Consider the following 27,388-nt stretch of genomic DNA (forward strand, 5'->3'; position numbering starts at 1 on the left):
CAGTAATGTTTTGATCGTTATCCTAAGATATGATTGAATGTGTTTGTGTTAATAAATTTAAGAACAAATCTAATCTTTGTCATCAGGTAGTACCGTTGTCAGCACACAGCGTTCACAAGGTAATTGTATCTTCTTAAACATAAAATGAAATCTCTTGAAAGGGTATTCACTAACCACCTGAATTTTTTTTGTTTGATATTTGGGGGAGGGAGGGTGGGAGGAGATAGTATTTCTATTTGTCTCTCTAGCAATATTTTTCTCACTTCTTCTCAGTGTTGACCAAGTATAGCTTGTCCACTACTTTGGTGCTAGTTCAAGCTTTCTGACCCCTTTGGTAGCAGCTGATGCCTTAGGACTACTTTCACCAACTAAAGGGCAAGATACCCTGCTTTCTTGAGGTCACCATCTGGGCTTCATACCCAGATCTTCCAAATGCTTGAGTTGCTCCTCAAATTTTGTTTCCCAAAGAGCAATCCAAAATGTTGTTTAAGGCCTGTCAAATATGGTTAACTTTTCTTTCCAAATATGCTTTGTCAGATTTATGTGTGTGTCCATTTTAAAGTGTTGGTCCAACAATTTTGCATTTTTAAAGTGTTTCTTTTTTTAATAATTGTCTTTTTTAAAAATTCAGATATGAGATGGTTATTTCTCTCCAATGCTTTTTTAATGGTTCTGATATAAAGTGAAGGGATTACTGTTTTCATTCTGTTGCCTTCAGTCTTAGTTCACTTGCACATGGATTCACATAAACTGAATGGTGTAATGTCTGGGCAACCAAAACTGTTGGCTTTTGAGAAAACTGTCAAATACTTTAACATCAAACTGTTGCAATGCAAGGTATTTCTTTGATTGTTCTTCACAAACTATGGTTAAACCAAGTATATATCATGTAGCTAGCTTCAGTAAATTGTGTTAACTGAGGCAAATCTAGTCTACATAATTCCCAGTACCACTATTTTATTTTAATTTGTAAAGCCTTAATATAGTGGTAAACTGAATAAAAGTACATTATTATTATTAGAATGGTAACTAAGTCATTAAATTTTTTGCAGAACTGAAACTTGTGTATTATTAGTTTATTTTCTTAGACCAGTATAATAATTGACTGTAAATAGAAATATAAATGTCACTTCCAGTTAGATGTATCAGTCTTTTCAGGAGAATTTTTCTTATATTGTTACCTTGACTCATTGTTAAAAGTTGTTAGGATTTGTATAGATACAGGATAGTGTTTTGTTAATACTTTATCATAAGTCATAATCATTTTAAGAATACTTTATTGGATAGATTTTAGTGCTTTTTAAATTCTAAAGTTCTATTTTTCTTTTCACTTCCCCTTCCTTCCCCTTATAAGATCATTTCCATGTCTTTGTTGGTGATCTCAGTCCAGAAATTACAACTGAAGATATAAAAGCTGCTTTTGCACCATTTGGAAGAATATCGTAAGTAACAGAAGATAAATAAAATCTTTTAAATTAGAAACAATTATATGTAGAGATAACTTGAAAATACTTTTAGTATGAATTTTTTGTATTAATTTATAATGTATTACATTGTTTAGAGGTCATTCAAGAAGTTAACAGCAAAAGATTGTTTTCCCATTGATGAATAAACCTTTGGTTTTCAATTGTCTTAAAATCCTTTTTTAGTTAGCCTAGCTTTTAAGAGACAAATTTGCCATTGTACATTTTATAGTTTCTTATATAGGTGTCAAGTTAGCTTGGTGATAATCTTTAGTTAAAACTGTGCTGTGACTAAGGAATTTAGATCCATTGGGCACGTCTATGATACCATGCATTTTGTGTTAATATATTTTAACAAAAAGAAACTTTAACAATTCAACCTAAAAAGCAGTTAATAAATGTTATTTCCTAGGTATTTGCACCCTTTTAAAAAAAACTGCTAACGATAATAGTGCCTTGTAGTATTTTATGAAGCACTGCCTTGCTTGCACTTGTTATTAATCATACATTTTAGGCCCTTATGAATAAATAACCTTACTTGATATACTATTCATCATAGAAGAACTTTAAAATTTTGAAAAGCATGCCATATTAGAGTTAGAATAATAAGTTGTTTATGGTACTTTCTGTGGAGTAATTATTTAGTTTAGAAAACTTCTTCAGGATTTCCGGTTGCTATATTATTTTTCTACCTAGAAGAGTACTAAAAAGGCAATGCTATCTGTGGTTTAGTTTGAACAGACCAACAGCAGAGATGAGATGAGATGAGATGAGATGAGGAGACTGGAAAGTAAATGCCAGTAGCATTGGTGATGAATTTTGGGAGTTTTCATTTGAAGAGTTATAGTTTGTTGATTAGTGGATGACAGTGCATGTGACCAAGGAATGGCCAGCTTTAAAGGCAGTCACAGAATTAGGGCTTATCAATGGAATTATTTCAGATGACATTTTTCTTTGTGAGACCTGATTAGGAAAATAAGTACAGCTTTTCTTTCTGATTGTTCCTCTTAATAATGTCTTAGAGTTTCAATAATAATTAGCTTGCTTTCAAATACCTAGACTTAGACAGTCTTATCCTTTGGCCTCTCAAGGGCTGTAAATCTCTATGCAAATATTTGTGTTTTCATTTTGATGTGGAAAGTCTTTGTAAATTTCATCCCATTGTCAGAATAGTCACAGGACCATAAAAAGATAAAGAAGCCTGATCTAGATCTTTGCTGCTGCTTCTCTGGAGAATGTTTTCAGAGAGAAGTAAATATGAATTGAACATTTTTCAAGGTTAACATTTCCTTAAACTTTAAGAAGAAAAACTTTCTAACATTGTGAACAGATTAAGTAGCTTTTCAATTAAATGCTTTTATTTCGATTGAGGTAGTTTTTTTGAAAACCTGGGAATTTTAGTTTGGGATTAGGCAAAGATTGTTTAACAGTTGGTGAGTTTAAGTTAAGTGACCTTCAAATTTTAGCAATTTCATGATTTACAAATCATGGTCATAATTTATTTTTCTTAAGTATGTTTCTGTATCATATTTTTAGTCTGTAGATTTTCTTATGGTCCCATGATTATTGATGTAGACTTTTTTTTTCTTGGTGAAACCTTTAAGTTTTATGATTTTCAATTGAGATAATGTATAATGTTTTAGTTTTAGGCTGTACGAGGAGTTAGCTTTCCTACATTTTAAAGGAATCATTTGGCAGTCAGCATATTTTCCTGATTTTTTGTTGTTAAAAGAGATAAGTTGATAACTGTATGTTGAAGGGTTCCCATGATAGATATTTTCTTAAAAGTGCAAATATCAGTGCTTGATTTATAGATATGTAATAAACAGTGGTCTGTAAAAGCGTTTAGTATAAAAAATATGGTAGTTTCCCTTATATACAGCTTATGAACTCTTCTGTTCCCTGAGTTTAGAGTAGACTAATAAATTACGGTGTAGAAGAGAGTCAGCTACCAAATTAAATGCATGTGTACCATACAGATAATTTATTAAGTATTTTTGCATATTGAGAATTGACTTACATTAGTTTTCCCTTTTCACCACCACATCTTTGTCATTTTGACCCTGAACACTTAATAAATCACTCAATTTGATCTAAAATATGCTTATGTATACTTTAATAGAAAATTACATTGCATGGCTTTCTGACTTGGGTTTTTGTTATAAAAGTGCCTGTTTTGTTCATGTGTCCTAAGAGAGCAAGCATTATGACATACCAGACTAACTTAAAAGCAGATTGCCTGTGAAGCACAATTTGAGTCCAATTTTTTGAGGTATGGAGTTTTAGCTATCATGGCTGGGTTTTTACTCAATCTCAAATAATAGGGCTCTGGTTATTTTGCAGAGTGTCTCTGAAGAATGGACAGAATTGCCCTGGCTAACTACAAGCTACGGTTCACAGTGGATAAATGTTGGCGTGCTTTTTTACTTTCTGACTTTTTAAAATTTTGCTTTTATATCTTGTAGTTCCAATCAATTTTATATGAATGCTATTATAAAATTCAGTGTAAAATCTTTTCTTGTATAGTTTAAAACTTGTGTTTGTCTAGTATTTTTCTTCAATGATTTAACATTTCTAAAAATGTCAAGTTCTCAAAATTTACTCTAGTCAAAAAGGGGGGTATAAGTTGATCTGAAAAAATGAAATAATTTAATTAGTTTAGGGAATATACAACTTTTTTATTCTTTTGGTTTCCAGTTTTCTATTTTTTTTTTTAATTAGAAGGTAGAATATAATGTCAAATAAATTATAAATTGCATGGTTAAAGAAAGCCATTCATCTAATATCCTGTGAACTTTATAAATGTTTAAGTAGTTCATGTGAGTAGCTGCTTTCACCATGCTTAATATTTAAAAGTTTAAAAAGTTTTTTGGAGAGGCAATTTCTGTACAATGTACATATGCATATATACTTAAGAAGTTACTGATTTGCATGTCTGTAAAATTAAGCCTCATTTCCTAATACGTGATAAATTTTGTAGAATAAAAGGTGAATTTGCATTAAAGGTTCACTTTAATGAAGGTGAAACATGATAATCAGTTGTGTGTGAAATTCTCATTTTATATCCAGAGGACAGTTTGCAAACCTAAACTTCTGATTGTTTCTGATTTCAGAGATGCCCGAGTGGTAAAAGACATGGCAACAGGAAAGTCTAAGGGATATGGCTTTGTCTCCTTTTTCAACAAATGGGTGAGCTCAATCAGAAGTGCATGTACAATGCTTAAACAGTAAAGAATGGAAACACTCAGTTTTAATTATTAATCTTTCTTTCATCTGCTGTTTATTTTACTGATAATTAAAATAAATCCTCACTAGAAGATATCTTCTTCTGTTTTGTCTATTTAACATTTATTAGCACCTGCTGATTCATGCAGAGTACTGATGTTTTCAGGATATAGGAAGTAAAGTTGTTTAAATTATCAGCCAAAGGAAGATGTTGAAAATCTCATTTATGGACTTAATTCATTATCTCCCTCGTTTATATTCCCATGGTAATTTAAAAGTAGCTAATAAAATACTGTGATGAGGCCAGGCGCAGTGGCTCATGCCTGTAATCCCAGCACTCTGGGATCCCAAGGCAGGCGGATCACCTGAGATCAGGAGTTTGAGACCAGCCTGACCAATATAGTAAAACCTGTCTCTACTAAAAATACAAAAATTTGGGGTGCCTGTAGGCCCAGCTACCAGGGAGGCTGAAGCAGGAGAATTGCTTGAACCCAGGAGGCAGAGGTTGCAGTGAGTTGAAATCATGCCACAGCATAGCCTGGGCAACAGAGTGAGACCCTAACTCAAAAAAAATAATTAAAATACTGTGATGGGTACAAACTTTTTTAAAATAATTAAATATTAGCCGGGCACAGTGGTTTATGCCTGTAATCTCAGCACTTTGGGAGGCTGAGAAGTTTGAGATAAGCCCTGCCAGTATAGTGAGACCCTATGTCTACAAAATATATGTTCATTTATTTGTTTATTTATTTATTTATTTCGGAAATTCCGAAAATTCGGCTGTGCCCAGTGGCTTACACCCGTAATCCTATTATCCCAGCACATTGGGAGGCCAGAGTGGGTGGATTACTTGAGGTCAGGAGTTCAAGACCAGCCTGGACAACATGGCAAAACTCCATCTCTACAAAAAAATTAGTTGGGCTTGGTGACGCATGCCTGTAGTCCCAGCTACTTGTGGGACTGAGGTCAGAGGCTTACTTAAACCCAAGAGGTCAAAGCTGCAGTGAGCCGTGATCAAACCACTGCACTCCAGCCTGGGTGAAAAAGTGAGACCCTGTCTTAAGAAAAAAAAAAAAAGTTGAAAATGATAAAGTAATTAATTAGTTGAAACCCCATCTCTACTAAAAATACAAAAAATTAGCTGGGCATGGTGGCATATGCCTGTAATCCCAGCTACTCAGGAGGCTGAGACAGCAGAATTGCCTGAACCCAGGAGGCGGAGGTTGCAGTGAGCCGAGATTGCACCATTGCACTCCAGCCTGGGTAACAAGAGCGAAACTCCGTCTCAAAAAAAAAAAAGAAAGAAAGAAAATGATAAAGTATATTGAGAGGTGAAATAAAAGCTCAATCATGTACATGTCCCATCTACCAATTAAAAGATTATTATTTTCCTGTGAGATGAGAAAATAAAAATTAAAACAATTTAGTAGCTTCTGAAAACTTTACTATTAATCACAGTATATAGTATTTTAGAAAGGTAGAAAAATGCCTTGTACACCGGATTGATAGCCATGATTAATTTGAGTTCCTTATTTGAGTTCCTCATAGATTTTTAGAATGTTTTAGTGCAACTTAGGGAAATAAGTTGGGGGTTTGGTGGGCTAGGATTTAATTTTTCACATTTTTGAAATTATGAGCTATAGGGTTCTGCTATATAAAAGTCACTATGGAATCTGTATTTAGTATGAACTAGAGTCAAATAGCAAAGGTTGCCTATTGATACCTATGTCCAGCCTCTGGAGTTAGCCAGAGATGTATGCAAATTCTGACAACCATTATGAAACAGTTGCTAACTTTGAGTAAATAATATAAGCTATAAATTTCAACTTCTGTAAAATTTGTGATATGTGCTTGGCTCTGTTACGCCGTGCTACCGCCTTGATTGTAATTACCCACCAGCCTTCCTATGTTCTACATGCTAGGAAAACCACAATTCTGATTGAACTTAGCTTCTCTGCCTACCCCAGAATAACTGAATGTTGTTGGAAAACAACTGAGTTCAAGTGTGGTTTTGCTTCTAATTTAATAGTCACACGTTGTAGATGAGTACAGAGTACTATCTAGGCAATCATGTTTTTGTCTAATATATTTGATTTCCCATAGTTTGTGATGACCATTTTATTCCTCACTGCTCCATCTCTTCAGATACCCTCCCTTCTTCCTCCGTCATTACCCTAAGCTAACACCTTTATCTCATGCTTCACTGATAAAAAAAAAAAAGAGAGAGACTATCAAACAAGAATTTCATCATCTTTCAACCACCAAACTTAGATAAAATTCATCCACTTTCCCATTATTCCTTCTATTATAGTACAGGAAAGGTCCTTCCTGTCAAAGGCCAAATCACTTATGATTGTGTCCCCACCTTTCTTGTCTTTTCAAGGACTTTGAGCCTGTGCTGTCACTGCTTTGTTTTAACAGCAGCTTTATTGAGATATAATTTAAGTACACAGTGTGGTTGGCCACAGTGGCTCACACCTGTAATCCCTGCACTTTGGGAGACTAAGGTAGGCAGATTACTTGAGCCCAGGAGTTTGAAAGCAGCCTTCTCTATAAAAAAATACAAAAATTAGCCAGGCATGGTGGCTCACATCTGTAGTCCCAGTTACTTGAGAGGCTAATGTGGGGAAATCACCTGAGCCCAGGAAGTTGAGGTTCCAGTGAGCTGAGATTGCACCACTGCACTCCAGCCTGGGCGACAGAGTGAGATCCTGTCTCAAAAATAAATAAATAAATGAAGTGTACAATTCAGTGGTTTTTAGGTAATTTATAGAATTGTGCAACTATCACCAAAATCAATTTTAGGATATTTAATAAATAAATAAAATGTACAATTCAGTGGTTTTACAGAACTGTGCAACTGTCACCAAAATCAATTTTAGAATATTTTTACCATCCCAAAAAGAAGCTGCATGACTCATTAGCAGTCACTATCATTTTCCTTTAATGCCCCTCTTGCCAGCCCTGAGCAACTGTCAATCTACTGACTATAGATTTCCCTGTACTCAACATTTCCTATAAATGGAATCATATAATATATACTGTTATTTTTATTACTATCCTGTGTCATCACTCTATTCCTTCTCCACTGGATGATTCTCATCAACCAAAAAACACCTAGTATCTCTCTTTTTTATTATTTTATGAATTTTGTTGAACCCGAGCAGTAATAGATTTTTTTTTTTTTTTTTTTTTTTTGAGACGGAGTTCTGCTCTTGTTACCCAGGTTGGACTGCAATGGCACGATCCCGGCTCACCGCAACCTCCGCCTCCTGGGTTCAGGCAATTCTCCTGCCTCAGCCTCCTGAGTAGCTGGGATTACAGGCACGTGCCACCATGCCCAGCTAATTTTTTGTATTTTTTAGTAGAGACAGGGTTTCACCATGTTGACCAGGATGGTCTCGATCTCTTGACCTCGTGATCCACCCGCCTTGGCCTCCCAAAGTGCTGGGATTACAGGCTTGAGCCACCGCGCCCGGCTTTTTTTTTTTTTTTTTTTTTTTTTTTGAGACGGAGTTTCGCTCTTGTTACACAGACTGGAGTGCAATGGTGCGATCTTGGCTCACCACAACCTCTGCCTCCTGGGTTCAGGCAATTCTCCTGCCTCAGCCTCCTGAGTACCTGGGATTACAGGCATGCGCCACCACGCCCAGCTAATTTTTTGTATTTTGAGTAGAGACGGGGTTTCACCATGTTGACCAGGATGGTCTCGATCTCTTGACCTCGTGATCCACCCGCCTCGGCCTCCCAAAGTGCTGGGATTACAGGCGTGAGCCACCACACACAGCCTTTTTTTTTGAGACAATGTCTCACTCTGTCACTCAGGCTGGAGTGCAGAGGTGTGATCACAGCTCACCGAAGCCTCAGAACTCCTGGGGTCAAGCCATCCTCCTGCCTCAGCCTCCAGAGTAGCTGGGACCACAGGTGTACGCCACCATGCCCACATAATTTATTTAAAAAAAAAAAAAAAGAAAAAAGGCCATGTACAGTGCTCACACTGATAATCCCAACACTTTGGGAGACTGATGCAGGCGGATCACAAGGTCAGGAGTTTGAGACCAGCCTGACCAACGTGGTGAAACCCTGTCTGTACTAAAAAGACAAAAATTAGCCAGGCATGGTGGTGCACACCTGTAATCCCAGCTACTCAGGAGGATGAAGCAGGAGAATTCCTTGAACCTGAGGCAGAAAACAAAACAAAAAAAATTTTTTTTTGTAGGAACAATCTGAGTTTGTTGCCCAGGCTGGTCTCAAATTCCTGGCTTCCACCAGTCCCTACGGCCTTGGCCTACCGAAGTGCTGGGATTATAGGCACAAGCCACTGTCCCTGACCATCTAGTACCTCTTAATCAAAACCACTCTTTTTTTTTGAAATGAAGTCTCACTCTTGTTGCCGAGGCTGGAGTGCAGTGACACGATCTCGGCTCACTGCAACCTCCGCTCCCAGGTTCAAGCAATTCTCCTGCCTCAGCCTCCCAAGTAGCTGGGATTACAGGATTATGCCACCATACCCAGCTAATTTTTTGTATTTTTAGTGGAGACAGGGTCTGTTCACATTGGTCAGGCTAGTCTTGAACATCCGACCTCAGGCGATCCGCCCACTTGGCCTCTCAAAGTGCTGGAATTACAAGTGTGAGCTACCACGCCTGACCTCAAAACCACTCTTTATTCTTACATCTCTTCCCTACCTGTATCCCCATTTCTCTGCTGTAATTCTCAAGAGTTGTTTCACTTTATTCATAACCACCAACAGACATATATATTATATGTTTTTTTTTTCTACTTTTTTGAGTGAGTAGTTTTATTTTTTTCCTGAGGAGCTGTATCAAAGTATCATAAACTAGATGGCTTAGGGGAACAAAAATTTATTTTCTCAAAGTTTTGGAGGTGTGAAATTCAAAACCAAGGTGTCAGCATGTTCATGCTGTCTTGACGGCTCTGGAAGAATCCTTTGTTGCTTCTAAGCTTTTGATGGTTACTGGTAATCCTTGCCATTCTTTGTCTTGTAGCTATATAACTCCAGTCTCTGCCTTCGTCTTCACATAACCATCTTCCCTCTTTGTATATCCATGTAATCGTGGTTTTTTTTTTGAGAGAGAGAGAGGGGGTCTCACTGTGCAGCCTTAGGTGATTTTCCCTTCTCAGCCTCCCGAGTAGGTGATACTACAGGTGTACACCACTATGCCTAACTGATTTTCATATTTTTTGTAGAGACAGGGTTTTGCCATGTTGGCCAGGCTGGTCTTGAACTCCTGGGCTCAAGTGATCCACCTGCCTCAGCCTCCCAAAGTGCTGGAATTATAAGCGTGAGCCACCGTGCCCAGTCTAATCTTTACCTCTTACAAGGACTTCAGTCACTGGATGTGGAACCCACCTTAATCCAGTATAACTTCATCTTAATTACTTCTGCAAAGACCCTGTTTCCAAGTAAGGCCACATTCACAGATACCAGGGTGTAGGACTTATCATTTTGAGGGACACAGTTCAACACATAACATCAGTTAAGCATCTCATGGAGTTCTGACTGGTTAGTGTTGATAATATTTGTTTCTTTTTAAGTGTGCATTTCTGGCCGGGCTCAGTGGCTCATGCCTGTAATCCTAGCACTTTGGGAGGCCAAGGTAGATGGATCACTTGAGTTCAGGAGTTTGAAACCAACCTGGCCAACATGGTGAAACCTCGTCTCTACTAAAAATACAAAAGATTAGCCAGGCATGGTAGTGGATGCCTGTAATCCCAACTACTTGGGAGGCTGAGACAGGAGAATCACTTGAACCCAGGAGGCGGAGGTTGCAGTGAGCCGAAATCATGCCATTGCACTCCAGCCTGGGCAACAGTGTGAGACTCCATCTCAATAAAAAAAGAGAATATGTAATGTGTGTTTCCTGCCAGGCACAGTAGCTCATGCCTGTAATAACAGAACGTTGGGAGGCCAAGGCAGGAGGATTGCTTGAGTCCAGGCGTTAGAGACAAGCCTGGGCAACATAATGGAGACCCTGTCTCCATTTGAAAAAAAAAAAAGGCCGGGCGCGGTGGCTCAAGCTTGTAATCCCAGCACTTTGGGAGCCCGAGGCAGGTGGATCATGAGGTCAAGAGATCAAGACCATCCTGGTCAACATGGTGAAACCCCGTCTCTACTAAAAATACAAAAAATTAGCTGGGCATGGTGGCACGTGCCTGTAATCCCAGCTACTCAGGAGGCTGAGGTAGGAGAATTGCCTGAGCCCAGGAGGCGGAGGTTGCGGTGAGCCGAGATCGTGCCATTGTACTCCAGCCTGGGTAACAAGAGCGAAACTCCGTCTCAAAAAAAAAAAAAAAAAGCCTGGCTACCTAGTCTGTGGACACCAAATCTCCTCCCATTGTCTGTTGCAACCAGTTAAGGCCATTCCTACCACAGTCAAAAAAAAAAAATAGCCAGGCGTGTTGGTGCATGCTTATAGTCCTTAGCTACCAGGAGGCTGAAGTGGGAGTATCACTTGAGCCCAGGAATTCAAGGCTACAGTAAGCTATGATCTTACAGAATAGGGTCTTACAGAATAAGACCCTATTCAGTTTTTTTTTTTTTTAAGTATTTCCTTTTCATATCTCAAGAAAGGCCTTAAATTTGTCTGTTCCTTCAATAGTAGGTTAAACTTATCTTAGATGTGTGTGCACAAAAGTTACATCTCATTTACTTTTGAGTCTACTCTAAGCTGGTTTTTACTCTCACTTTCTACCAATGCTACTCTGTTTTCAAGGTCACCTCTTAACCTTTTTTCTTGGCTCCCTTGACCATACTCTTGTGGGTTTCTTACTTCGTCACTGGCTGCTCCTCCTTTGTCACCTTAGCTAGTGATTATTCCTTTACCCATGTTTCAATTTTTGCTGTTTTTCAGGGCTCTGTCCTAGGCCCTTTCTCTAGTCTGCAGGAATTTTGTCTCTTCAGTCTATTTCTCTGTTCCACACTTACTAACAAATGGTCTTCATTTATATGTCTTCAAACTTTTTAAAGTTATCTTTATTCCCTTGCTACCCATTACCCTAAGCCATTCTCCTTTTACCACTAAGAATGGCCTTAAAACATAGATCATGACGATTCCTTGCTTAAACTCTTTCAAGTTCATTCTCTGACTTTCTTTTTTGCTCACTAGGTTCCATTGAAACTAGTTTTCCCTCACATGCTTCTTTTAGATGCATACTAAACTCTTCCGTGCTTTAACACACTTTGGAATACCTTTCTCTCCCCTGGGCCTTTCTTCCCCATTGTTTAAACTTGGCTAGCTCCTGCTGCTTTCAGGATAAAGCAGAAGATTGAGACCATCCTGGCCATGGAGAAACCCCATCTCTACTAAAATACAAAAAGTTAGCCGGGTGTGGTGGTGCACGCCTGTTGTCCCAGCTACTCAGGAGGCTGGGACAGGGGAATCACTTGAACCCAGGAAATGGAGGTTGCAGTGAGCCTACATCGTGCCACTGCACTCCAGCCTAGTGACAGAGCAAGACTCCATCTCAAAAAAAAAAGAAAAAAAAAAAAAAAGAAAAGCTTTACAAAAAATGATAGCTTTCCTAAAATGCAATGGTGCTTTTAATTTTAAAATTTATTTTATTTTATTTATTTGTTTTTTGAGACAGAGTCTTGCTGTGTCGCCCAGGCTGGAGTGCAGTGGTGTAATCTTGGCTCACTGCAACCTCTGCCAACCAGGTTCAAGTGATTCTCCTGACTCAGTCTCCTGAAGAGGTGGGATTACAGGCACCCACCACCATACCTGGATAATTTTTGTATTTTTAGTAGAGATGGAGGTTTTGTCATATTGGCCAGGCTTCTTGAACTTCTGACCTCAAGTGATCTGAAATAACTTTTAAAAGTTATTTCAAAAAGACCTTCTTTATTCATCCAGTCTGTAGTAGATCCTTGTGCCCACATTCTGTATCTCAGCCTTTTGTTTCTGTCATAGCTCTTACTGCAATTTGTAATTGGTTTATTTGTTCCCTACAAAAGAATGCAAGAAACCATGTATGCTTGTTTATCAGTGTATCCGTAGCTCTTAACCTCATGCCTGGAACATAACTACAATATTTATTTGTTGGATGAATGAGAAACCAAATATTGTTGTTAACAGGCTTGTTTGTTTAAGATTTTCCTCTATACTAGTCTGAGTTGTACGAAGTTTATGATATGTACCTTGTTAGGGCTTTTGGGCTTAGGACTTTTTCAGATGATTAATATTCTCAAAGTTTAATATTCAAATAAAAGAAAAATAATTAAAAAGCACCACTGGGCTGGGCACGATGGCTCACACCTATATTCCTAGCATTTGGGAGGCTGAGGTGGGCAGATCACTTGAGGTCAGAAGTTCAAGAAGCCTGGCCAATATGACAAAACCCCCATCTCTACTAAAAATACAAAAATTATCCAGGTATGGTGGTGGGTGCCTGTAATCCCACCTCTTCAGGAGACGGAGTCAGGAGAATCACTTGAACCTGGTTGGCAGAGGTTGCAGTGAGCCAAGATTACACCACTGCACTCCAGCCTGGGCGACACAGCAAGACTCTGTCTCAAAAAACAAATAAATAAAATAAAATAAATTTTAAAATTAAAAGCACCATTGCATTTTAGGAAAGCTATCATTTTTTGTAAAGCTTTTCTTTTTTTTTTTTTTTTCTTTTTTTTTTTTTGAGATGGAGTCTTGCTCTGTCACTAGGCTGGAGTGCAGTGGCACGATGTAGGCTCACTGCAACCTCCATTTCCTGGGTTCAAGTGATTCCCCTGTCCCAGCCTCCTGAGTAGCTGGGACTACAGGCGTGCACCACCACACCCGGCTAACTTTTTGTATTTTAGTAGAGATGGGGTTTCTCCATGGCCAGGATGGTCTCAATCTTCTGACCTCGTGATCTGTCCACCTCGGCCAAAGAATTTAAGGAAACAATGTAAGTGTCCAAATTGCTGGGATTACAGGCATGAGCCACTGCACCTGGCCTCGCAAGGCATTTTCACTTAAAACGTTTGTGAAAAGCACCAGGTTTTCTCTATTGCTAAAAGTTGTTTAACATCAACTAATAGTGACTTCTTTCTTGTTTCTAATGTTGTGCGGAACAGGATGCTGAAAACGCCATTCAACAGATGGGTGGCCAGTGGCTTGGTGGAAGACAAATCAGAACTAACTGGGCAACCCGAAAGCCTCCCGCTCCAAAGAGTACATATGAGTGTAGGTGTATTGGAGAAGAAAAGGAAATGTGGAATTTTGGAGAAAAATACAATAGATTTTAAATGTTAGAGCTGTTCCCGGAGACTTATTGCAGAAATAGATGAGAAGCAAATCAAGACTACTGTTCAAAAATGTACTTAGTTTTCATTTTTGTAATTATAAATAATATTATTTCTAATGTCAAGTCTCCTATTACGTAGAAAATACTGGGTAATTTTTTAGACATTTGTTGGGGAGGTTTAATCCTGGACTGAAGTATAATATGTATAATATGAGCATTTTGATCAAGGTTAATGTTACCTTTACAGTAGTGTAGTAAATGCTGCTTTTCTCTTTCTGCACATTTTATTTAATGAATTAAAGACATAAACCTTTTCTCTCACCAGCAAATACCAAACAACTATCATATGATGAGGTTGTAAATCAGTCTAGTCCAAGCAACTGTACTGTATACTGTGGAGGTGTTACTTCTGGGCTGACAGGTACGGGAGTATTCCCTGTGTGGCATTAATATTTAAAGTGCAAAGCTTAATGCTTGTAGGATTTATTTGTAACTTAGTGTGATTTGTTTTTGTTTTTTATCTAACAGAACAACTAATGCGTCAGACTTTTTCGCCATTTGGACAAATAATGGAAATTCGAGTCTTTCCAGATAAAGGGTATTCATTTGTTCGGTAAGGATGGTTTTTTAAAAAAAATAAAACTTTTTCCTTGCTAATATAACTGGAAAATCAGAAAAGAAATAAAAATTAAAAACTTGTTCCTCCAAAATATTTTTTGAACACTTACATTGTTTTCTTAAAAATTTACCTTGGTGCCGGGCGCGGTGGCTCAAGCCTGTAATCTCAGCACTTTGGGAGGCCGAGGCGGGTGAATCACGAGGTCCAGAGATCGAGACCATCCTGGTCAACATGGTGAAACCCCGTCTCTACTAAAAAGACAAAAAATTAGCTGGGCGTGGTGGTGCATGCCTGTAATCCCAGCTACTCAGGAGGCTGAGGCAGGAGAATTGCCTGAACCCAGGAGGCAGAGGTTGCAGTGAGCCGAGATCGTGCCATTGCACTCCAGCCTGGGTAACAAGAGCGAAACTCCATCTCAAAAAAAAAAAAAAAAAATTTAACCTTGGTTATAAAGAAATCAAAATTTTGGCCGGATGCAGTGAATCACACCTGTATTCCCAGTACTTTATTAGGCCAAGGCGGGTGGATCACCTGAGGTCATGAGTTTCAGACCAGCCTGGCCAACATAATGAAACCACCCCATGTCTACTAAAACAAAAACTCACTAGGTGTGGCAGCACATGCTTGTAATCCCAGCTACTCAGGAGGCTGAGGCAGGAGTCACTTGAACCCAGGAGGTGGAGGTTGTTGCGGTGAGCCAGGATCACAACCACTGTACTCCAGCGTGGGCAACAGAGCCAGACTCCGTCTCAAAAAGAAAAAAGAAATTGCAGTTTCTCTAGCATCTAAGGTATTTGCCACTGTGATTTTTTTTTTTTTTTTTTGAAACAGAATCTTGCTCTGTTGCCCAGGTTGGAATGCAGTGGCATGATCTCAGCTCACTGCTACCTCTACCTCCTGGGTTCAAGCAATTCTCCTGCTTCAGCCTCTTGAGTAGCTGGGATTACAGACGCATGCCACCATGCCCAACTAATCTTTGTATTTTTAGTAGAGACAGGTTTCACCATGTTGGTCAGGATGGTCTTGATCTCTTGACCTCGTGAACTGCACACCTCCCAAAGTGCTGGGATTACAGGCGTGAGCCACTGCACCTGGCCACCTCTGTGATTTTATAGCTCCCTGCTAACACGAGGCCAGCAAATACACATTCTCTATTAACACAAGTTTTCCCAGAACTACAGGATCTTTGAAAAAAAATATAGCAAAGAAAATACGCCATGTTATTGATTCTTTTATGCAAACCGATTTACCTCTGACTCACCCTCATTTTTAAAATAGGTTTTATTCCTAAATATTTAAAAGAATTTGTTTTGGTGATTCTTAATATTGTTTTCAATAGGTTCAATTCCCATGAAAGTGCAGCACATGCAATTGTTTCTGTTAATGGTACTACCATTGAAGGTCATGTTGTGAAATGCTATTGGGGCAAAGAAACACTTGATATGATAAATCCCGTGCAGCAGGTGAGAGTGTTCTTAACTTTGAGAAATAATTGTTGGACTAATAATATTATTTTAAAGTGAAGATTGTTGATAATCCTTGTTAATAAATTTCTAGCTAAAATGATAGTACATAAGGGCTGTTCCTACATGTATTATAGTTCCAGAATGGTGTTTCATGGATTGCAGTGGTGACATGATGAATGTGACTGCCTCAATTGACTCATGCTCACACAGTGGATTTTAAAATGCTCCAAGAAACCTAAAAGGGTATTAAATCTTTTTTTAATACTTGGTAGATTTATTCACATACTATTTGGAGAACTCACAAGCATGCTTGACTCAACTGAAATGAAAATAAAACTGTAAATATAGTTATGGCCTTGGCATTTTTCTTCCAGATTTTGCTGCCTTATTTTTTTTTTTCCAGGCAGCTTTAGTAGTTCAAACTTGATACCACAAAGATTTCTATGAGGAAATTGTAAATGGAGCACAGAGATGGGAGTAAGCAAATTCTAAACTATATAAGTTTCTTAAGTAAGCTGAATATAGAAATAAGTAATCATATCTTCTCTATCTAAAGGAAACAATTATGTGGATAGTATGCCAAACACTTAAACATTCTATTAAGTTTAATATTTATTATTATGGTATCAACTGATGCCTTCCAAAATTTATGCCATTCAGAGTATCACGTAGCGTTACAGCAGTCTAACCTCACCTTTTAATTTTTTTTAGCAGTCAACTCTTGTTTATCCTGTCATTTTAATTATAAGGATGGCCCTGTGTGTTTTGGCTAAGAATTTGTGGTATTAACATATTAGGATTTTATATATACAGTTAACTTCAAATAACACTAAATTTTACTTAATAGCAGAGTCAAATTGGATATCCACAACCTTATGGCCAGTGGGGCCAGTGGTATGGAAATGCACAGCAAATTGGCCAGTATATGCCTAATGGTTGGCAAGTTCCTGCATATGGAATGTATGGCCAGGCATGGAACCAGCAAGGATTTAAGTAAGCATATCTGACCTCTTCCTTTATTAACCTTTGAAAATGTCGAAAGAAATTTTAAATAGGAAGAAATTTTATGAATTAATGAGTAATAGGGCCCCTTGTGTAAAGCATAACTATAGCCTTGAAAGGACTTGTTTTTTAGTAAGAAAGTAAGAGCTTAATAGTTGTTAAGCTTTTCACATGACTAATGGTCACTTAGCCATTCTTAAATACACTGACTTTGATGCTAGTTGTTGTATTCATTATGCTTTTTTCTGTACGAAGGGTTTATTGATGTTTTGTTTTGTTTTGTTTTGTTTTGTTTTGTTTTGTTTTGTTTTGTTTTGTTTGAGACAGAGTCTCACCCTGTCACCCAGGATGGAGGGCAGTAGTACAATCTTGGCTCACTGCAACCTTCCCCTCCTGGGTTCAAGCAAATCTCCTGTCTTAGCCTCCCGAGTAGATGAGATTACAGGCATGCACTGCCATGCCCAGCTGATTTTTGTATTCTTAGTAGAGATGGGGTTTCGCCAAGTTAGCCAGGCTGATCTCAAACTCCTGACCTCAGGTGATCCACCCGCCTCAACCTCCCAGTGTGCTGGGATTACAGGCATGAGCCACCACACCCAGCCTCATGTATTATTATACTACAAGCTTCCTTATACACCCTGAATTAGACTATTTTACTTACATTTCTGAAAAATACACTGGAAATAAAAATACTTAGGATGTTAAAAAAGAATTTTGTAGGCTGGGTGTTGTGGTTCACGCCTGTAATCCCAGCATTTTGGGAGGTTAAAGCTGGCAGATCACTTGAGGCCAGAAATTCAACACCAGCCTAGCCAACATGGCAAAATCCCACTACTGCTAAAAATACAAAAATTAGCCAGGTGTAGTGCTGCACACCAGTAGACCTAGCTACTTGGGAGGCTGAGGTAGGAGAATCACTTGAACCTGGGAGGCAGAGGTTGCAGTGAGCCGAGACCATGCCACTGCACTCCAGCCTTTGCAACAGAGCAAGATTCTGTCTCAGAAAAAAAAAAAAAAAAAGATTTGTGTTGTTGGGCACAGTGGCTCATGCCTGTAATCCTAGCACTTTGGAAGGCCAAGGCAGGTGGATCTCTTGAGTCCAGGAGTTCGAGACCAACCTGTGCAACATGGTGAAATCTCATCTCTACAAAAAGTACAAAAGAATATTGGCCAGGTATGATGGTGCGTGCCTATAGTCCTAGCTATTAGGGAGATTGAGGTAGGAGAATTGCTTGAGCCTGGGGAGATGGAGGTTGCAGTGAGCAGAGATCATACCGCTATACTTTAGCCTGGATGACAGAATGAGAACCTGTCTCAAACAAAAAAATCTGGTAATGTTGAGAATTTTTACGAGCTTACATATGCTAATGATTGCTTTCATTTCTTCTTTGAGTAATATAAATGTTGGTTCTTTTATCATTGTGGGAAACCTACCTGGCTCTTCCAGGGTAGCGGCTTACTCAACAAATAGTGTTCAACCAAGATAGAGATGGACAGTTTTCTTTTCCAAGAGTAGTGGCATTGTGTTTTTCTTTTTTTTTTTTTTTTTTTTTTTTTTTTTTTTTTTTTTTTTTTTGAGACGGAGTTTCACTCTTGTTACCCAGGCTGGAGTGCAATGGCGCGATCTCGGCTCACCGCAACCTCCGCCTCCTGAGTTCAGGCAATTCTCCTGCCTCAGCCTCCTGAGTAGCTGGGATTATAGGCACGCGCCACCATGCCCAGCTAATTTTTTGTATTTTTAGTAGAGATGGGGTTTCACCGTGTTGACCAGGATGGTCTCGATCTCTTGACCTCGTGATCCACCCGCCTCGGCCTCCCAAAGTGCTGGGATTACAGGCTTGAGCCACCGCGCCCGGCCTGGCATTGTGTTTTTCTATATTCAAAGGAGATGAATGTTTATATGTTCAGGATATTTTCTTAGCTTTAATTTCTAATAAAATTAAACTGCCCAAATTAAACATAGAGGGATGCTTGATTTTTTTTTATTTTTTCTTTTTATTTATTTATTTTATTTCATTTTATTTTTGAAACAGAGTCTCATTCTGTTGCCCAGGCTGGAGTGCAGTGGCTCAATCTCAGCTCACCGTAACCTCCACCTCCCGGGTTCAAGCAGTTCTCCTGCCTCAGCCTCCTGAGTAGCTGGGGTTACAGGTACATGCTACCACACCTGGCTAATTTTTGTATTTTTAAGTAGAGATAGAGTTTCATCATGTTGATCAGGCTGATCTCGAACCCCTGACCTGGTGATCCACCCACCTCAGTCTCCCAAAGTGCTGGGGTTACAGGTGCGAGCCACCATGACCGGCTAGGATGCTTGATTTTAAGAGGAAAATACTAGGCTGGGCGTGGTGGCTCATGCCCGTAATCCCAACACTTTGGAAGGCCTAGGTGGGCGGATCACCTGAGGTCAGGAGTTTGAGACCAGCCTGATCAACATGGAGAAACCATGTCTCTACTAAAAATATAAAAGTTAGCCAGGCATGGTGACACATGCCTGTAATCCCAGCTGCTCGGGAGGCTAAAGCAGGACTATCGCTTGAACCCAGGAGGTGGAGGTTGCAGTGAGCTGAGATTTTGCCGTTGCACTCTACCCTAGGCAACAAGAGTGAAACTCTGTCTCAAAAAAAAACAGAAAATTAGCAGGGTATGGTGGCATGCACCTGTAATACCAGCTACTCAGGAGGCTGAGGCAGGAGAATTGCTTGAACCTGGGAGCTGGAGGTTGCAATGAGTTTAGCCTGCGGGGCACAGCGAGACTCTGTCTCCAAAAAAGCTTTAAAAAAGGAAAAAAACTTTAGTAAAAGCTTTCATTTTCTCTGGCATAAGTTATTCTATTTGGGTTTTTTAAAAAGTATGTTTCCCATTTCCCGTATTTTTTCTTGCCAGTACATTCTTTTAATCAATGGATTTCCTCTCCCCTCTGCTTCTTTCACATTCTCCACCAGTCAGACACAGTCTTCTGCACCGTGGATGGGACCAAATTATGGAGTGCAACCGCCTCAAGGGCAAAATGGCAGCATGTTGCCTAATCAGCCTTCCGGGTATCGAGTGGCAGGGTATGAAACCCAGTGAAAAAAGACTCCAGAATCTAAAGCCAGTGGCTTGAGGCTACAGGGAGTGTAGTAAAGCCGTTGTTTACTTAAAGATTTATCAAATCAGTCAGTGCAAATGTCAGATACAATGTATTTATTTAAAAGATTCATTTTTAATCATGAAATTACTTATCATCCACATTGTTTTAAAAAGAAACAAGATGCTGGATGTCTGCCAATTTTTGCCTTCATTACCTTTTTTGATAAAGTTTCTCAGATCCTTGTTTCAAACACAAATGCAGGGATTGCTGCCACTTTTTAAATATTAAGAGGCAGAAAATTGCACAATATTGAACTTTTTTCCACTAAAGTAGTGTGCAGTTCTAGTTTGCATTCCTGATATGATTTAAAACATGTAATATAAAGACGCTAAAAAAAAAAAAAAAACCAAAACTGTGCAGAGTCTAGAAGTTCTTTGTAATCTTCAGCTTATGCACAATTCTGTTTTAGGTTTTTTAAAAAAAAAGGCATTGGTTGAGCTGTCCCATCTCCGCTGTTATACTTTTGGGGTTTTTTAATATAAATTATTAGTTTACATCATTTTTGTATCTACATCTTTTTCACAAATTTGTCTTGCCTTATTAAAGTTCTGTAAAGTATACTTAAATGAGAAAATGATGTTCATTTAGATTGAAAACTTTTCTCAGATGGATTGATAATTGCATTCATCTTGTGTTTTATATAAGAAGGTGCCTCAAGAATTCTCTGTTGGATTTGTTTAAAAGGATTTTTATCTTCTGTGATAAACTTTGCTGTGTACCAGGAACTATAAAAACAAAAACTTGTTACTAAAGAAAATATCTGAAATGTGATAAGTTCTTATGCCATGTTAATTTCATGTGTCAACTTCAACATTTACATGTATTATTTCATTATGTAAAATGTTTTAGCAACTTAATATTTTCCACAGTTAGCAAACTTGTATGTCATTTCCTTCAAGGCATTATGCAGAGTTGACATGAGATTTATAAGGTTTTAAGTTGTTTGCATGTGAAAATCAAATACATACTTTGGTAGTCTTTGAATACAAAGTCATCTGCTCTTGTTTTTCAAGAATTTTGAGATACAAAGTAGTATGCAAAGAAATATATTAATTTGCCATTATCTAGGTAGATTTACTCAAAAAGAGTGAATCAACTTAGTATGTACAAATGATAGCTGTGAAACTGTCTTTGTGTCAGGCATGGGGTTCATTGTGACCTCCAAATTTTGTCTGAAGGACCAGCTGGGCAAAGTGTTTTTTAAATGTTCAGAGGCCAAAAGATTTAAAAAAAAAAACTTTAAAATCCTACCTCCTTAAACAGCCTTCAAAGAAGAAAATCCTCAGTGCAATCATTATTTTGATTCTTTTGGTACCTGTTTTCCTTGAATTTCCAATTTTATTATTTTGGGGTGCTCCAAGCATTAAGAGGTTTAATCTTTGATGGCATTGTTCTAGTTTTGAAATTTCAAGCATATTTCAGAGTCTCTTAGAAGACTTGTGTGGGAAGTTTCACTTTGTTTTCACTGAAGGTCACAAACCTTCTTCTTTGACTCAGAGAGGAAAGGTGCCAGTATACACATTCGAATAATTGATGGTTTTCAAGACCTTCAAAGAGCTTCCAGCATTTTACCTAAAAACAGAAAAGGCCTGCAAAGTCTTAAGTTTCCTGGCCTGCATTTCCCAGGTAGGGGCAAATGACTCTAAGCTGGTCTCTAGGCCAATACCCTGGTAAACCAGAGCCCAGGGAAGACAGCTCAAGTGTTTAATTCTCGGGAGCTCAATTCTATGCAGTTGTGCTATTTCATTAAGTCACTGTGTATTTTTAAGTGTTGATACATTAAAAGTCGCTTTATGGAAGATGAGTAAATTTTTTAAATACTTGGAAATTTTATTTCCTTGTTAATATCTACAGATCAGGGCATGTAACCAAAAGCAGCTTAAATGAAATATCAGGAAGCTATTTTTAGATTTCTTCTGGCATATGTTTCTATTTTAGGACCCTCATTTTTCTCTTATTAAAAAAAAAATTATTTCCTGTACATCTCATGGACTGCAGGGTAAATTATTTGGGCATAAATAATTTAAACAGAAGTATAGTTTTCTTTCATTTTGACTGTCTCCACTAATAACAGTTTTTATTAGGCAGTGTATTTGGTTATTGCACAAATCTTAAAAATGTACATCAAGTACTTTTTGAGGAGAAAGTGGTATCAGTACTCATGAAAAGGTTACTACTGAACAGATTCACATTTTAGGAACACCTGTCTTTAGTTCAAATCTTACTCTTAGTTTTCAGTCTAAAAATCATACCAGTATTATAGTATCAGGTAAGGAAATTAAAGTTTTTTTAAATGGTTTCATTCTCTGCAATATGCAAATTCAGATTTTACTTTCTGGTACTGTAAAGAACTTGAAGTGATTCACACTTAATGGGTATTAATCCAGTATTCTTTTCCCTGACTGTTTGGATATTAAAGTTCCTTTATGTTTTCTATAACCTGTGGGATCTTCTTGCAGTGATTATTGTGTGAGATTTTTTTTCTTTTTGGTCTAGCCGTGTTGTTATATTCACTCAGGTATTTGTTAATTTTTCAGAATCTTATTTCGGAATCAGTGGTTTACATTGGGTTACTGTTTAACACCAAATGGAATTGGCATTCTGCAGATTTAATTAATTATGAAACCAGGGTCTCATTTTCCTTGCTGATACTTGTTGAAAATGTGAATCACATTCTAGTCTTTATTTTCTTCGTGTTTGTCCCTGTGCTTCCTCATCTTCCTTTTATTTATGTGTTAACAGTTTTACTCCGTTTGAGAAGGCAGTTGTTAAGAACTAGATTGCATGTACAATGACAGGTTTACTAAGTACTCTGCAGTGCTCATGAGGCTACAGTTGAATTAGAAAAACAAAATGTACTTATAGGAATAAGAAAGCAAATCTTTCAAATGAGAGTGATGATTTCTTTTCTTTTTTTCTTTTTTGAGACGGAGTGTCTGTTGCCCAGGCTGGAGTGCAGTGGCACTAGGCACTATATTGGCTCACTGCAACCTCTGCCTCCTGGGCTCAAGCAATTCTCCTGCCTCAGCCTCCCGAGTAGCTGAGACTACAGGCACACAACATCACACCTGGCTAATTTTTGTCATTTTAGTAGAGACAGGGTTTCACTTAGCTGGTCTCAAACCCCCAACCTCAGGTGATCCACCTGCCTCCATCTCCCAAAGTGCTGGTATTACAGGCGTGAGCTACTGCACCCAGCCTGAGAGTGATGATTTCTTAAAAACAAGAAAAAAAGAAAAAAAAAAAAAGCTGGCCCCGCCCACCCACCCCCAACCTGCTCCCAGGCTGGGTCCACTTAAAAAAAATTATTTTTCTTTCTTAAATGTTCTTTATTTCACGAAATCATGAGTCTTAAGCATGAGCAGGAATAAACCCGGAAGGAACTCAATTCATTCTTCCTGGATTTTTACTGTGTGTTCAAATCACAAAAATGATACTCCCCAATCATTTCTTTATAGGAGATTATTACATTTTATTATAGTCACTGCATTTTGACTGTTGTGCTTAGAATTTGAAGAATGTACATCCAAATTGATGAATTTTAATTTAAGAACCTTAATAAAATGTGTGAGTGTATCTCAATTAAATAGGGTTTTCTCCCTTCATTTGGAGACCTTAATTCATATTAACCTACAGGTGTCAGTGGTCAATGGTAGCAGTTCTTTTATTTTTTTATTTTTTATTGTTTAATGAGACAGAGTCTCTCTCTCTCTGTCACTTAGGCTGAAGTGCAGTGGAACAATCTCAGCTCACTGCTGCCTCCACCTCCTGGGTTCAAGTGATTCTCCTTCCTCAGCCTCTCTAGTAGTTGGGACTATAGGTATGCGCCACTACACCCAGCTAATTTTTGTATTTTTTTCGTAGAAGACGGGGTTTTGCCATGTTGCCCACGCTGGTCTGGTCTCTACTTCTGGCCTCAAGTAATCCACCTGCCTCAGCCTCCCAAAGTGCTGGGATTACAGATGTGAGCCCTTCGCCCAGCTGAATTTTTGTGTTTATAGTAAAGATAGGTTTTCCCCAGGTTGGCTAGGCTGGTCTCCCCACCTCAGGTGATCCACCTGCCTCAGCCTCCCAAAGTGCCGAGATTGCAGAAGAGAGCCACTAGGCCCAGCCAATGGTAGCATTCCTTTAGTGTCTTGCAGTTAGAAATTTCTGCTCACTCAAATGGCTGTTTGCAGCACTAGATTCAGAGAGGAGATTTTGCGAAGATTGACCAGTAATTAATTACACTGTGGCTCCTGAAGCTGAAGGGTAAAATTACTGAGATAGTAAATGCAACTTTAAAAAGGAAAAAGAAGGCCGGGCGCGGTAGCTCAAGCCTGTAATCCCAGCACTTTGGGAGGCCAAGGCGGGTGGATCACGAGGTCCAGAGATCGAGACCATCCTGGTCAACAAGGTGAAACCCCGTCTCTACTAAAAATACAAAACATTAGCTGGGCGTGGTGGCGCGTGCCTGTAATCCCAGCTACTCAGGAGGCTGAGGCAGGAGAATTGCCTGAACCCAGGAGTCGGAGGTTGCGGTGAGCCGAGATCGCGCCATTGCACTCCAGCCTGGGTAACGAGAGCGAAACTCCGTCTCAAAAAAGAAAAGGAAAAAGAAAATTTCTTTACTCAGTGATACTGTTCAGAAAATAGAGGTTACGTACAACTTTGTATAATACATAAATAAGATCCTTAGCTATTTATTCTTGTTCAGCTCTAGAATGTCAACAGCCAGACTTATGCCCACCAGGAAGGATGTTGGAGGAGCCTTCTGTGGAAAAACTAAGTGACTCCTGAGAGATGGCAGTTACATTGGCGAGCACCCACCAAAAAAGCCAACTGGCCACCAGTCCCTCTACAGCCAGTCACTAAGGCCTGCTTATGTACACAAATCTTGCAGACGGGTTTTTAGTGCTTCACTTTTATATGGGATGGGAAAATACCACTAGAAATTTGAGGAAACCTTTGATTGTGAAAGGTAGCTCTAAACAAAAAGTAACTCAATTAGAAAATTTCCAGGAACTGGAATATCCCCACATAAGAGAAGATGCTGTATTCAAGAAATTTTGATGGCTGGCCACAGTGGCTCACGCCTGTAATCCCAGCACTCTGGGAGGCTGAGGCAGGTTAATCACAAGATCAAAAGGTTGAGACCGTCCTAGCCAACATGGTGAAAGCCCGTCTCTACTAAAAATACAAAAATTAGCTGGGCGTGGTGGCACGCACCTCTAGTCCCAGCTACTCAGGAGGTGAGGCAGGAGAATGGCTTGAACCTGGGAGGCAGAGGTTGCAGTGAGCTGAGATCGCGCCACTGCACTGCAGCCTGGTGTCAGAGCAAGACTTCATCTCAAAAGTTATGGGCCGAGTGCAGTAGCTCACGCCTGTAATTCCAGCACTTTGGGCGGCCGAGGTGAGCAGATCACGAGCTCAGATGTTCGAGACCAGCCTGGCCAACATGGTGAAATCCCATCTCTACTAAAAAAAAAATTAGCTAGGCGTAGTGGAGTGTGCCCATAATCCCAGCTAGTCAGGAGGCTGAGGCAGGAGAATCACTTGAACCCAGGAGGCAGAGGTTTCAGTGAGTTGAGATCGCGCCACTGCACTCCAGCCTGGGCAACAGAGCAAGACTCCATCTCAAAAAAGAAAAAAGAAATTAGGACCAGGTGCAATGGCTTACACCTGTAATCCCAGCACTTTGGGAGGCCAAAGCAGGCAGATACCTGAGATTAGAGTTTGAAACCAGCCTGGCCAACACGGTAAAACTCCATCTCTACTAAAAATACAGAATTAGCCAGGCAGGGTGGTACGTGCCTGTAATCCCAGCTACTCAGGAGGCTAAGGCAGGATAATCACCTGAACCCAGGAGGCGGAGGTTACAGTGAGCCAAGATCGCATCACTGCACTGCAGCTTGGGCAGCAAGAGCGAAATTCTGTCTCAAAAACACAAAAATACAAAATTAGCCGGGTATGGCAGTGCAAGCCTGTAACCCCAGCTACTTGAGAGGCTGGGGCAGAAGAATCGCTTGAACCCAGGAAGCAGTGGTTGCAGTGAGCTGAGATGGGGCCACTGCACTCCAACCTGGGCAACAGAGCGAGACTCGGTCTCAAAAAACAAACCAACAAACAAAAAGAATTTAGAAGGCCGAATACAGCGACTCAGGCCTATAATCCCCAACAATTTGGGAGGCCAAGGTGGGAGGATTGTTTGAGCCCAGGAGTTTGAGATCAGCCTGGGCAACATAGCAAGACCTAATGTCTACAAAAAATAAAATTACACCTTTAATTCCAGCATTTTGGGAAGCTGAAGCAGGTGGATCACCTGAGGTCAGGAGTTCAAAACCAGCCTGGTCAACATGGCGAAACCCCATCTCTACTAAAAATACAAAAATTATCTGGGCATGGTGGCACGTTCTTGTAATCCTAGCTACTCAGAGGCTGAGGCACAAAAATCAAACTCGGGAGACTGAGGGTGCTGAGAGCAGAGATCATCCCAGTGTACTCTATCCTGAGTAACAGAATGAAACTCTCAAAAAAAAAATAAGTAGTTAAATAAAATAGGGCCGGGCATGGTGGCTCACTTCTGTAATCTCAGCACTTTGGGAGGCCAAGTCAGGTGGATCACCCACCTGAGGCGAGGAGTCCAAGACCAGCCTGGCCGACATAGGGAAATCCCGTCTCTACTAAAAATGCAAAAATTTGCCAAGCACAGTGACTCACACCTGTAATCACAGCACTTTGGGAGGCCAAGATGGTGGATCACAAGGTCAGGAGTTCCAGACCAGCTTGGCCAACATGGTGAAACCCCATCTCTACTAAAAATACAAAAATTAGCCAGGCACAGTGGCAGGCACCTGTAGTCCCAGCTACTCAGAAGGGTGAAGCACAGAATATAGCTTGAACCCAGGAGGCGGAGGTTGCAGTGAGCCAAAATTGTGCCACTGCACTCTAGCCTGGTCAACATAGTGGGACGGTCTCCAAACGAATAAAGCAAAAATTAGCCAGGTGTGGTGGCGTATGCCTGTAATTCCAGCTACTTGGGAGGCTGAGGCATGAGAGTCACTTGAACCCAGGAGACAGAGGTTTCAGTGAGCCAAGGTAGTGCTACCACGCTCCTGCCTAGGTGATAGAGCAAGACCCTGTCTCAAAAAAAAAAAAACAATAGAGCAGGATAGTAGTAAAATACCAGAAAAAAAAATTTAAATGTGAATTAATTCATTGAAAATACTAAAAGATAAGGAACTGTTTTAGAGCA

General features: G+C 39.4%; 1 protein-coding gene across 17 annotated transcripts in view; it reads left to right on the forward strand.

Moving 5' to 3' along the window:
- Positions 1–22,593, forward strand: part of TIA1 (TIA1 cytotoxic granule associated RNA binding protein) — a 41,607-nt gene extending 19,014 nt beyond the window's left edge. For 2 of the 17 annotated variants that reach the window (XM_074398618.1, XM_010333499.3), the window contains exons 5-13: positions 87–119; positions 1,355–1,442; positions 4,577–4,652; positions 13,765–13,873; positions 14,260–14,355; positions 14,463–14,547; positions 15,893–16,016; positions 16,870–17,012; positions 19,967–22,593. In XM_074398618.1, the coding sequence (XP_074254719.1) occupies positions 87–119; positions 1,355–1,442; positions 4,577–4,652; positions 13,765–13,873; positions 14,260–14,355; positions 14,463–14,547; positions 15,893–16,016; positions 16,870–17,012; positions 19,967–20,093 (881 nt within the window). In that variant the 3' untranslated portion in view covers positions 20,094–22,593. Of the gene's footprint in view, positions 1–86; positions 4,653–13,764; positions 14,007–14,259; positions 14,356–14,462; positions 14,548–15,892; positions 16,017–16,866; positions 17,013–19,966 lie in introns of those variants that run through there. The other 15 variants (XM_074398617.1, XM_003922653.4, XM_074398619.1 and 12 more) reach the window with 13 other exon arrangements.
- The last annotated feature ends 4,795 nt before the right edge of the window (positions 22,594–27,388 follow it).

This window comes from Saimiri boliviensis, chromosome 1 (assembly GCF_048565385.1).
Source record: "Saimiri boliviensis isolate mSaiBol1 chromosome 1, mSaiBol1.pri, whole genome shotgun sequence".
In the NCBI taxonomy this organism is placed as follows: domain Eukaryota; kingdom Metazoa; phylum Chordata; class Mammalia; order Primates; family Cebidae; genus Saimiri; species Saimiri boliviensis.